Source organism: Cataglyphis hispanica, chromosome 25 (genome assembly GCF_021464435.1).
Source record: "Cataglyphis hispanica isolate Lineage 1 chromosome 25, ULB_Chis1_1.0, whole genome shotgun sequence".
NCBI classification, from domain to species: domain Eukaryota; kingdom Metazoa; phylum Arthropoda; class Insecta; order Hymenoptera; family Formicidae; genus Cataglyphis; species Cataglyphis hispanica.
This window is the reverse complement of record NC_065978.1, coordinates 2,930,316-2,943,060: the sequence shown is the minus strand read 5'-3', so window position 1 is coordinate 2,943,060 and position 12,745 is coordinate 2,930,316. Positions and strand designations below refer to the sequence as shown.

Sequence of the window (12,745 nt, the reverse complement as noted above, 5' to 3'; positions counted from 1 at the left end):
AATATACAGAAAAGGTGATTAATTGTGTAAAAAATGATGTATTTTTCTTATGTTAAATGCTTCACTGATTTTGCCATGTATAAAAAAAGTTTAAATAATATGAAGTTATATATATATATATATAGTTTTAAATATATATGTATATATATTTAATATATATAACATGTAATATATATTTTAAATTAATGTACATTTTTTTAACAATAAATTAGAGATTAATATTAAATATATATTTTTGTATTTAATTTTATAGCAGTATTTTGGAGCTAATACAGATAATCAAATTCACAATAATATGCAAACATAAGATAGGAAAAGAACATCATTTGATATTCTCTCTCTCCCTCTCTCTCTCTCTCTCTCTCTTTCAAGCCATTGAAGCATGTGTCAGAGGATCTACTGTCTATCCTTGTTGTATGTCTATGTGTTTACATACAGTTGCGTTTTGTTTTCATGTTGTACCTCGTATATGTATGTCGCGGTATTGTGATATTTAACAAGTAAGCGTTACGAATTACGAATTTAAATGGAAGTAAAGCCAGCAAAAAAGAGAATTCGTAAAGCTTCTGCTGAATCCGAAAATGAGAGCACAGTGGAAAACCATGAAAATCCAGTGGATTCGAATGCTTATCTAACCTATGATATTTTAAGAATTGTCTTTACGTATTTAAATGGCATGGATTTAGGAAGGGCCGCGATGGTTTGCAGGTATATTAATCGTAATCTGTTAATGATTTGCATTCATTTTAATCCTATATACATGATCAGAATTCTGTATTCAAAAGGAATTATGTACAAATAAGTACGAACACAGATTCGATTTACAAATAAATCTTTAAAACATTTTATATGTCATTTATTTTAAATACACAAATTTTACAGATAAATTTATTAGCAATTATATTTAACATCATTTTATTATAATCTGCTAGATTGTAAATAAAAAGCAAGATATATTATAAACTGATATTAATATATAGTGTAAACTCCAATGTACAATTATCTTTATTATAGGCTTTGGTTAGAAGCTGCAAATCATGAAAAATTCACAAGAGGTCCTGAATGTTTTATAGAACATTACCTACGATTTACAAGTAAAACATGTTGTGTCGAAAATGCAAATATTAAACCGGTTATAGGATTGTTTTTTATTCCTGAAAAAATACCAACTAATATAAAAGGTACTATATATACATATTTTATATTCATTTTAATAAGAAAACTTTTCCTAATTAATTTATTGATATTTATTATAATGTCTATGAATAGAACAATGAAAAAAATTTTATTCACAACAATAAATAAAAGAGAGTTACATTCTAGGACAATTTGTGATAAATCACATTTTTTGATATATGTTATATATATGATATTCTTCTTATATTTTAATAATTACATATGCTATATTTTTTTTTATTTTTTTATTTTTTTTGCCTAGGCTGTAAAGTAATATTGAAAATAATTTTCAATCTTTTTTTATAAGGATGGATCAGAGAATCACTCCCACAGAATTGTAAGGCTATAATGCTATATACTAGTGGTATTATTATCAATAATGAAGAGATCGAATATAATGCATTTCCAAGGATAGTATGTGCACTTTTGCCAGAAATTCCAAATGTGAAAATCAGGACTACAATCCTAAGCACAGAATTTTCTCCGCATTCATTTTCTAAATTTTCGCTGTCATTATTCGAAGATCATAAACAGAAACTTATTGATATGATTAATGAAACATCTATACCAAATCATGATGAGTCTACGAGTTTAATATTCTTGTGTAATAATTTGAAAAGTGCTAAAATAGCAACACTTTTGGCCGATGCTGTACAAGAATACAGGTAATTTAAATATAAATTCTCAACAATTTTGTACATATATTTTATACATATATTAGGTTGATGCAAAAATTCGACCCGTTTTATTTTTAATACTTAATAAAAAAATGAAACAAACTTATGAGATTCAACCCAATATATATAAAATAATGTACAACAGATATTAGATGTGATGATGTAATATTGGATAACATAAATTACTTTTTTACTTATAGTGGAGAAGATAGAATAACTTCTTTATGGGGTGGTGTTGTAGATAACACAATTTATAGCAGGCCTGAGGAATATTGTATAGCTGTTCTAATTACTGGTTCGATACAATCATGGTCTGTAGTTATAGACAAAAGATACAGTACAAAGGAGCAAGTTACAAAAAGATTAAGATTATTTAAGAACCAAGTAAAGTTAAAGAAACATTCCATGGGATTTATGTTCGCATGCAAAGCTCGTGGAATTGGTCTTTACAATGAGAAAAATGTGGAATCAACAATATTCAAGACATTATTTCCCGAAGTACCTTTAGTTGGTTGTTTTGGCAATGGCGAATTTGGGAAAAATACAATGCCTGTTGATGAAATGGAAAAGAAAAGTAAGTAAATAATGAAAGGCTTTGATATTAAATATCTAAGAAAAAGGACTAATTAAGACCTTGGCACGATAAATGATGCGCGAATTTTTATATATGTTTCTTGTTTATTATGTACATTTCAGTCCTATTTTTCGACCACCTTCAGCAACTGTCAATATTAATTAGTTTTCTTGTTTTTTTATGCATCTATTCATGACTCTTAGTAATCATGCACAAAAAAAAGTGAAGAGACAAAACTGAACAGTTGCATCCTGCAATGTTATGGCGATGCCTTGTCTCGATTTACGCTATATTTCCAAAAAAACATGTCCAAATAAATGTTTTCTTTGTGGAACTGGAAGGAGGCTCATTTTTATGCATGGCTACTGAGGATAAATAATATATAACATAAAACGAAAATAAATGCATAAAAAACAAGAAAGCCGATTAATATTGATTTATTAAAGACAATTACTAAAAATGGTCCAAAAATAAGACCAAAACGTACATAATAAACAAGAAACATATATAAAAATTAATTGCGCATCATTTACTACGCTCTTAATTAGCCCGTTATTTCTTACTTAAAAACTTTCTCATTTCTTTCTCAATAAAAATATTGTTTGAGAAAGCATATATATAATTTTTATTTGGTTTCAGTAAACAGCAAAAAGTGGTATTATCAATACTCGACCATATTTATGATACTTACGTACGGTTGATGCTTTGAAAGAAGATGCTATGGATGTCTGTGCTACGATTATCTTTTTGTCGATTATTTTTTCATTTATAATTAAACAATGGCGCTTACATTCATAAAGTAAAAACATACAACATGACATGTATAAAAACATGTATGTATAGCAATAAATCTAAATAGGGAGATCATACTTTATTCTTAAATGCGTTCTACAAGTATTTTGTATGAGTTCTAAGACGTCGCTGTCGGAAAATTAAAGAAACAAATATATAATATATGATAATATATATTCACATACTATATATTTTGTATTTTGTATTTTATACTTTTTTTTTATTCCATTTTTATTACGTTTTCTAACTCTATTACGCATACTATTACACGAGTATTATATCGAACCAATGATCCGATGTAATTCGCCTTGTTTAAAGAACGTATATCAGAAAATGCAAATGCAAATAATCCAAGATACTGAGTTGTTACAATTAACATTTGTAATATAATCGGTTAACTAGCCGGTTTTTTAACGGTAATGTAGCGCTGGTCGCACACGATATGTGTGCATGAGGTGTTGTGTGCAATTCAGTAATCTGCACCCTTCTGAATACAATTATAATCTCCGACGCTTGACAGTACTTCCGCGCTCGCGTTATAATGATATGAGATAAAAACTGGAGAAACTAGGTCAAGCGAAAGGGTACTGGCGTCTTATCATAATGTTACCAGGATTTAAAAAGGAGTCTCCACCCCGCGACGTCAATTTAATTACCACGTCCGTCATTAACAGTTTTAAAATCCGAGATTTGCACACGATCTCTTGTGATCATAAACAATTTTGCTTGCTTATACGTTGATAAAATGTTATTAAATCTGCAATCGAGACAAATTATTGTTCTCATTATACTGCGGTATTCTTCTGCGCATTCGGAACGATGGGAAAGCGGTTTGCGCCAAAGATACGACGGTTACGGAGAGGATTGGATATTCATGCCTGATGGTAATGGGCAACCCCAAGTGGCAGTGTTAAAAGTACAAGACAGCGAAACGAGAGGCGTATTGGATGGATCGGAAATAGCTTACATAATTTATACTCGGTATCTGATTACAAATTGTATAACACTTAACAATAAGCTCACTGCTTGCGTCGCACTATTCTGTGTATAGCTATTCATCTAGCTTCTCATATTTTTTTTAAAGATCTAATCCGAAAGAAGGCACGCGAGTGACTCTAAATGATACCACGAATTTCGCTGATTCTGATTTTAAGCCTTCGCGAAAAACTAAATTCATAACACACGGATGGAAATCAAGTGCCTTAAGTGTCGGGCTTTTGAAGATGAAAGAAGGTATGACTATTTATTTTTTTGATTGCTTTACAATTGTACCTCGATTGTACTCAACAAGAAGCTCAAGAAGAAGTTGTCATTTCTTGACAATTATCGCTTTTCGGAACAGCTTTTCTCATTCACGGTGATTATAACGTTATCCTCGTGGATTGGGAACCTTTGGCTGCGAGCACGTTTTACTTGGGACCGATGCAAAATACTGTAAGAGTCGGGACTGATGCTGCTAATTTCATAGATTTTTTAGTGAAAGAGATTGGGTTAAAGACAGAGGACGTTCATTTTATCGGTATATCCTCTTGTATAACATAATAATGTTTAATAATTGCATTTGCATTACTTTGTATTCATCATTGATCCATATAAGGCCATTCTCTCGGTGCACACGTGGCGGGAAACGCGGGTGGTGCAACGACTGCTGGGAAATTGAGTAGAATCACAGGTTTAGATCCAGCGTTGCCGGGATTTCACATGCTCGCTTCTGAAAAGACTCGATTGGATTCTACTGACGCGGTATTCGTCGACATCATACATTCCTGCGGAGGTGTGTTGGGCTTTCTTCAACCTCTGGGGAAAGCAGACTTCTATCCAAATGCTGGTACAGCGGTTCAACCTGGATGTTGCTGCGTTGCCGAAATAATGGGTAAATACTCCTTGTTATTAGTTTAGATTCTTATAACAAAAACATCGTTCATATCTCCATTTTTTTTCAGAGGCTTGCAGTCATGGAAGATCATATGAATACTTCACGGAAAGCATCAATTCGAAAACGGGATTCTCAGCGATAAAATGCGATAGCTGGGACTCGTATATGAACGGTAAATGCGCCAATTCGCAAATGGTGTTTATGGGAGAACATGTCGATCGGACTGCCAAAGGTTTATTCTTTCTCAGAACGAGATCGGATCCCCCTTACGCGTACATTCCGAAAGTGACCGATAACAATATCTAAATAAAAACGATACGCATATAGAAGTAATTAGAGTTCCTCGGGATGAATATATATCTCGAAGTAATTCATGTTACTCTACATAGGTTGCTGATGGTAGCAAGAACGGAGCAAATATGAAATATTTAGTTTTAATAAATAATTACATTATTTTACACATAACTGAGATATAATAAACATAGCGAGAAACATTTCTGAATATTGTAATATACCCTGGCCTCCAAAAAACTTGTAAAATTTCGCTATATGCATCAATCGTGCCATATTTGGCATCTACACTACTCAATGATAGTTAAGAAACGAGTAGCATCAAAAAATACAGGAATAGCTTAATATTAAATCGGTTTATAAAGCAGAGTAGTAACATACTTTTTGCGATAACGATGTGTAGCTGATAAGACCATTACACTGTCCTTAATACTTAAAGCATAAAGATGATTCAACATAACATGATTTGGTTCAGGTAGAAGAGTAGGCTCACACTAAAAAAATAATAGATACAATGATAGAGAGAATCCTGTTAAATTTTATCAAAATATTTCTTTTATAATCCAACTTACGGATAATGGTGTGTCCTTGTTAAGGATAACTTGTAACAAGTGCGGTGGCAAGATAGGCGGACCAGCTACCTTTTCCCAAGGTTTATGTGGTGGTATTTCTTGCCCATATTCTGTTTGGGTGCTACTATTAACGCCTTCGCTATCTTTTGCAAGAGCTTGAAATACTTCAAAATCAGATTTCCTTACAGAGACTAAATTGTTTTTAGAGCCCATGCCATTGTCTACAATTTTCTATATAATACCAATAGTTTTTTTGCATTTTATAAGAGCTGCAAATAGCATAGTACACAGAATCATTAAATTCATAAATTTAATACTCACCAGTCCAGGATCATGCCTCCATTCTCCATCAACAAAAAATTTATATTGATGCTCTCCCTCTGGCAGATCAATTATTGTGACAAAATCCCCATGGCTTTTTACCATTGGCAATGTTTTCCATCCAGTGAATGTCCCGCTAATATATACCTGCTTCCCTCCTCCTTCCCACTTGAAAACTGTTGGTAGGACTTTATTGTCTGCAACTTTTGTTCCTTCAGAGACAGTATTGGATCTTGGTCGCTGTGTGCCAAAATCCTCTCTGTCTTGTTGGCTACTCTGTTCATATCCATATAAGATTGTAATATATAATACAGTATATAATATAGTATTTGTAAATATATATATATATATATATATATATATATATATATATATATATATATTAATTTAGTATTTCTTCATGTTACTTTTGCAAAATATGGCTCTTCTTCCTCTTGGGAAGAGTGAAAGAGAAGACTAGGTTTTTTTTCAAACACAAATGCTTGGCCTTCCTTTCCTGGAGAGGGTGGAGGATGATCTTTGTTACGTCGATGCTCCCTACTTGCTACATTTCCATGATGATGGCTGACAGGCTGGTTGCTTCCCGCATTACCCATTATTGTATCTAAAGGTTTAACAAATACAAAGAGGAATTTGATTTTACATTCTTTACTTTATCCAAACAAAATTTCCAAGCAAAGAAATATTAGATAGTAATATACTTATGAATATAATATAGAAAGGTACACATATATTTCATAGGTTATTAACAATAATATTAACAATAGTACTGTCTTTTTCTATATGAAAATAAAAATATAGATTTAAATTCAAAAAGGTTTAGATATTAATTAATGTTTGGTATTATTTAATCTGAATATTATAAATATATATAACTTTATAAACTCATATATGTATGTACTTTAGGAATATAAGCACAAGTGTTCTATGAAACAATAACATTACTCACTTGTTTGCAATCCTTTTAGTTACTCAATATACGCATTAGTGACGAACGAATATGTAAACATTTGCTGTCAAAGTTAAAGTTAGATTAAACGAATTTCAATACAAATTTCAATACGATTCTATTTTTACAAATATTTAAGATTGTTTCGCGCGCGCATACCTGAACACCATTCGCGAAACAAACAATAAAACTAATCGTGAATAAAATATTTTGATTGTAATCGTATACTGTGCACATTCTCTTTCTCTCTCTTCATGTCACACAATTTTATCATCAGAGTTAAATTTATTATCAATTATTGATATTGTAGAATTTTCGAAAAAAAACATTGATATCTTATATCGATAAAGGCGATTTCAGTAAATTGCATGCTAATTGCAAGGCTAAAATGCATATTTTTGCGATTTGATTTATTAAAAGCGCATCAAATGTTCGATAAAAGGTGTATATATAAAAGAGAACATTTTAAATTAATTAATATAATAATATTGTTAATAAAGAATAAATAGAAAATATTAATTATTCTTTATAATTCAAATTTAACGCATAGATGCCATGTTTCGCGCCATAATATCGTTGACAATGTCGTTGTATCGTACTCGTTCCATTTTCTCGTTTTTCATATTCTCGGAAACAGATTTCGACTCCGAATAAGTTAGGAGTGCCAAATTAGTGCTGTCATCGTTTTATGATGATTCAGTCATTATAGCCTCATGTCATCATGAATAGCTTCGCGAATACTCGTCGTATCTGCGCGAACGAATCTCAAGAGCCCGAGAAATGTATTGCGCACGCGCAGACGCCATGTTTATTTCGCGCCGCTCTCGACGATATCGTCGCATCGCACACGCTCCGTGAATTTCCCGCTTTTTACATTGTCAAAAATAGATTTCGAATCCGAACGAGTATCGGGAGTGTTAAATTATTGTTGTTCAATCATCGTGTCATATTCATTTGGCGATTGTAGCCGAATGTTATTGCGAATAGCGTCGCGAATATTCGTCGTGTCAGCGCGAGCAATCTCAAGCGCGAGAAATATATTGCGCACGCGCAGACGCCATGTTTGTTTTGCACCGAGCTTACGATATCGTCGTATCGAACGCGCTCCGCGATCCTCCCGCTTTTTACATCGTCAAAAATGGATTTCGAATCCGAACGAGTATCGGGAGTATTAAATTATTGTTGTTTAATCATCGTGTCATATTCATTTGGCGATTGTAGCCGGATGTTATTGCGAATAGCGTCGCCAATACTCGTCGTGTCCGCGCGAGCAAATCTCAAGTCCAAAATATATATTGCGCACGCGCAGGCGCCATGTTTGTTTTGCGCCGCACTCACGATATCGTCGTATCGAACGCGCTCCGCGATCTTCCCGATTTTTTATATCGTCAGAAATGGATCTCGAGTATGAATAAGTGTCGAGAGTGTGGAATCAGTGTCATGCGATTATTCTTTCATATTAATTTCGCGATTGTAACCGCATCTCGATGATATCGTCGCGAAAGCTCAAAAGTTGTGTTGAACAACACGGGCCGGGCGTATATACGCAGTCGATGTTTGTTTCGCGCCGCGACATGATAATTCATAATCTACGTAAAGTTGTTTCGTTCGAATGAATAAAACGCTAGATGCCGGGAGTGTTGGACGATCATCGTGTCATTTCGTGTGCGTGACCGCGACTTTTGCATTACATCGACATTCGTACCGATCGTGTGAATTCCTTTTCATTCTTCATAATTTCGGAGCAGAATAGTCGCAATGGACATCGCTAGATGGCAGATGGTGCGACGAGATGGTGGCAGAGGCGACGATTGGTGAGTAAATTCATTTCACGTTGCTTGTGTATTATACTGACTCGTTACGGCGCAAAAACCATCTACTTTTTCTACGCTCTCGATACAAAAATGTTGTAGATACAAATTAAATAATGCAAAATTTTCCATCATATTCAAATGTCGGTGTATTTCGTAACTATGCTATCTTTGCAGCGTGGCATCAGTTAGAATTTTTACGTCGTAACAATTAATTAAAAATCATAACATATGGTTCATGCTCGAGAAACGCTTAATTCGTTTCGGAAAAAAATTATCGCTCACATTTTCTCTACATTCTTTTACAAGAAATTATATTAAAAGAGATTGAATTGCCTACATTTTCTTATAAAAATTATCGAACGCGCTTTTTAGCTTATAAAAAATATTGTTGTGTATGCTAAAATTACAGTAAACATACTGGCCGTCAGATCCTTCTTCATCGCACATTTTTACTTTCCCTTCTCCCTTTCACACGCTCAATTTCATCTCCCCCTCATCTCCTTTCCGGTCGTCAATTTTTTTTTCGCCGTTTCCTACGCGAATTTATTATTTATAAAGCCGAAAGTACCTCGGGCGTGTTTCGTCCTTCGTAGCCGGCGGCTACGAGAGAGAGCTTATATCGTGGCTCTATTGCTCTCCTCGCGGCCGCGAGGATTGATCAGAGGGGTTGGACCGCGAGTAAAAACGTGCCCCGTGTATTAAATATCCTGCAATAACAGTAATTACGGTTACGGTATTTTACAAAATTGCGCAGCTACTTTGCTACCGCGGCCTGTGGCCAGGCCAAATGGCCACGTGATTCTCATGGATGGCAAAATATTACAATATTATTCAATTCCGAAACGAATCAGGCATTTGAAAAATTTCCGAATTTCAAATATAATCGCAATGTTTATTTATTCTTTTATCTCGACAATTGTAATTGCAATTTAATACATAAACTTGTAAAAGTATCTCCGTTACGTCTGCATGATAATATACATTGATATACATTTAGAATTGAATATTAAATAGACATATTAAATATATAATATTAAATTGCAATCTTATACAAAATTACAAACTACAATTATAGATTGCGTTCAATTCTATCTTTCCGTAAAATATGAAAATATCGTATTATCACACATCTATTTTTTCCCGGTGTAATTATTTAAGATGCAAAATGCTTTATCCAGTTGAAAAGTGATAGACGCTTTTTGCCTAGTGACGATAAATCGCTGATATTTCACTTATCGTGATAACACGGATTTTATTTATGCAACATGCGGTATATATTGATTATTAAATGTATTCTTTATTTAGTGATGCTGATTAGATTAGTGTAAAAGGATAGGATTATCTAAAGTGGGAACATCTGTTCGTATTTTTTGACAATTGGCACGTTTGTTATATTCCATATGTGATTAATTTTTATCTCGATTCTCGATGAACATATTTGTTTGTAGAAAAAACTCGAAGATTTCACACAGCGTTGTGTTTTAATAGCATGACAATAATAACTACTAATAAAAACTTACGATATACATTATTAATTATCAGAAGACGTATTTATTTCGCGACAGGATAATTCATGAAATTTTGAATTAAAAAGAATTCAATGCACGCGCATGATATATATGATCATACTAAATTCTAAAATAAGATTTTTTCAAGTTAAGGCTTAATATAATAATATTATTCTCTCAATAATATTATTACTCTCATCTCTTTTTTGCGCGTGCATTTTTTGTATCAAACTTGGCTAATGCTTTTTTACACTTTTTTTTTTATTTGTGCTTAAGAAAGAGTTATCATTATAATTATTACATAAATTACAAAAAAATCGCCTAAGAAATTAAATTGGCTTTTATATTCACTTTCGATGTATTTTAATTATACATTATAAAACCAATCGGTTTCGTCATATATCGACTGACGGAAGATCGTAAATTTGTAACGGGTCTCAAAAGTCGTCTAAGCCAGATGTCGAGCGTTCGAGATAAAAAAAAAATTACCAAAGCGTATTCGAGGAGAGAAAAAAGGAGGACCAAGACAGGGGGTGGCGGAGGAAAAGGATCGGTGAGAGGCGGTGTGTGCATGCGCTTAATCGATAATCACCGGCAAGTGGTTTCGTCCGAAAAGGGTGCGGTATACGATACATCTGCGAGGTATCATCAGCGCCGCGTACAAAAGGCCGATCCATCATCGGGCCCGACAATCCAAATTCAAAATTGGCCGGTCAGTTCCCAGCGGTCGCGCGTGCAATTACAATGGAGATTAAGAACAATCCAAACAATCTCCACGTCAGAGTAGCGTGGCAATTCGAAGACACGAAAACGTCTCGAGATGAAAAACATCTCTTCTCCTTTTCGTCCTTTGTATCGGTTTTTCTTGTACTTTGCGATTTATTTATTTTTTTTTTATTTTTATATCGTAGAGAATATTGTAATCCATGTAGCGTGCAACGCGCGGGAGATGCCGTGTCGTAATATCGTCTTTCAGTGGCGCACGCGATTTTCTGCTTACGCGCCCAGTTGCTGAAATATCAATGTAAGCTGTTCATTGAGCGCGCGGTATGTCAGATTGTCCGCTCTTGATAGAAGAGTAGCCTTTGCGATTCGAGCGTAATAGTATAGGTATAGTATCAGCACAACGTGTTTCGACATCTCGTTAGACTTTCGGATTAATAAGGCTTCCGCAGCTAGGAGAATCAATGATGCTTTTGCCCCACACGTTATTGTTAATTACGAGCGATTTGGAAATTTTATTGCCCTTTAATAATTTAATCGTGAATAATAGTGCGGCGGGCAGTAAGGAAGATAGGTAGGTTAGTTTTATTATTAGTATATTAAAAACTTTTAAGTGTGTTACATAATTTCTTCTATGTACGCATTAATATGTAACAGCGTATAAAATATGCACTGGAAGAGTTAGCATTGGTCCGCGAATCTCGTTCTTAGAAATGAAGGAAATATAAATAATCGCGATAATAGAATCTAAAATTCGCATCATTTCACGTCATCTTCGATACTAAATGTTATATGATAAAGTTTGAAAGATATTTTTCTCAAACTTTTCTATAAGCTATGCTCGAATAATATAAAGAGGAGATGTTTGATCTTTTTTTTTTCATTGTGCGGCGAGAGCAGGATGCGCGAAAACGGAGCGCGAAAGTGCGGTGCGAAAGCGGTGCGGGAAGAGAGAGGTGGGAAAGGATTACGGTGCGTCAACGGCGATGACTGAACGAGCCGTAATCGCTGTGCCGATCTAATATTTCGAATAGTTCGCATTTACAATGGGCTTTATTGGCGGGAAAACTGTGAGGGAGTATTTTGAGCAGGCGGGACATCCATCACGGGGTGTCAACGCGATTGTCTTCCGCGGCGTTTGCCACGGGAAAGTATTGACGTCGAGCTCGCGCAACCGCCGAAAATGCCGCTTGCGCGCCATCGTCGCTCGGGAATGGATAAATGTCGTTAAAGTAATTAAAATCGGTTGCCGGTTGTACCGCGATCTCGAATAACGACCGAGTTTCCCCGTGGTTGCACGATGCGACGATATCGATTCGCGCGAGAATGACGCGTCAGGAAACACGATGGACAGTATTACTTCGGCCGACGAATTTATCCGGACGACACGTCGCCCGGCTTCGCCATTGTGTCGTATTTAAATGAGCTTTCTAATGTATTTAGCTTGAATAGCGCGTGTGGCGAAAACTATA

The 12,745-nt window shown here is 34.4% G+C and overlaps 3 protein-coding genes across 3 annotated transcripts; 2 read left to right on the top strand and 1 right to left on the bottom strand.

Annotated features, from left to right (window-relative positions):
- Positions 1-368: 368 nt before the first annotated feature.
- LOC126858390 (F-box only protein 22-like) lies at positions 369-3,393 on the top strand. The gene is made up of 5 exons (XM_050608664.1): positions 369-708; positions 1,015-1,181; positions 1,484-1,841; positions 2,054-2,427; positions 3,067-3,393. Exons 1-5 carry the CDS (start codon positions 527-529, stop codon positions 3,126-3,128), a joined length of 1,143 nt encoding a protein of 380 aa, XP_050464621.1. The 5' UTR covers positions 369-526; the 3' UTR covers positions 3,129-3,393.
- A 116-nt stretch (positions 3,394-3,509) lies between these two features.
- On the top strand, positions 3,510-5,401 carry LOC126858393 (pancreatic triacylglycerol lipase). Its single transcript, XM_050608669.1, has 5 exons — positions 3,510-4,200; positions 4,304-4,452; positions 4,562-4,738; positions 4,817-5,092; positions 5,163-5,401. Exons 1-5 carry the CDS (start codon positions 3,965-3,967, stop codon positions 5,399-5,401), a joined length of 1,077 nt encoding a protein of 358 aa, XP_050464626.1. The 5' UTR covers positions 3,510-3,964.
- A 112-nt stretch (positions 5,402-5,513) lies between these two features.
- Positions 5,514-7,503, bottom strand: LOC126858397 (5'-AMP-activated protein kinase subunit beta-2). The gene is made up of 6 exons (XM_050608676.1): positions 7,388-7,503; positions 7,229-7,292; positions 6,687-6,883; positions 6,280-6,555; positions 5,959-6,189; positions 5,514-5,880 (listed from the first exon to the last, which is right to left on the bottom strand). Exons 3-6 carry the CDS (start codon positions 6,873-6,875, stop codon positions 5,734-5,736), a joined length of 843 nt encoding a protein of 280 aa, XP_050464633.1. The 5' UTR covers positions 6,876-6,883; positions 7,229-7,292; positions 7,388-7,503; the 3' UTR covers positions 5,514-5,733.
- Between the last annotated feature and the right edge of the window lie 5,242 nt (positions 7,504-12,745).

Bases quoted from the DNA above. Each gene is read 5' to 3' on its own strand.
- LOC126858397 (XM_050608676.1), bottom strand. From the start codon at position 6,875: ATGGGTAATGCGGGAAGCAACCAGCCTGTCAGCCATCATCATGGAAAT. The intron at 6,190-6,279 runs GTGAGTATTAAA...GGTATTATATAG, and splicing joins GGAGGCATGATCCTGGACTG to AAAATTGTAGACAATGGCAT. The intron at 5,881-5,958 runs GTAAGTTGGATT...TTATTTTTTTAG, and splicing joins ACAAGGACACACCATTATCC to TGTGAGCCTACTCTTCTACC.
- LOC126858390 (XM_050608664.1), top strand. From the start codon at position 527: ATGGAAGTAAAGCCAGCAAAAAAGAGAATTCGTAAAGCTTCTGCTGAA. The intron at 1,182-1,483 runs GTACTATATATA...TTTTTTTATAAG, and splicing joins AATACCAACTAATATAAAAG to GATGGATCAGAGAATCACTC. The intron at 1,842-2,053 runs GTAATTTAAATA...TTTTACTTATAG, and splicing joins GATGCTGTACAAGAATACAG to TGGAGAAGATAGAATAACTT.
- LOC126858393 (XM_050608669.1), top strand. From the start codon at position 3,965: ATGTTATTAAATCTGCAATCGAGACAAATTATTGTTCTCATTATACTG. The intron at 4,201-4,303 runs GTATCTGATTAC...TTTTTTTTAAAG, and splicing joins GCTTACATAATTTATACTCG to ATCTAATCCGAAAGAAGGCA. The intron at 4,739-4,816 runs GTATATCCTCTT...GATCCATATAAG, and splicing joins AGAGGACGTTCATTTTATCG to GCCATTCTCTCGGTGCACAC.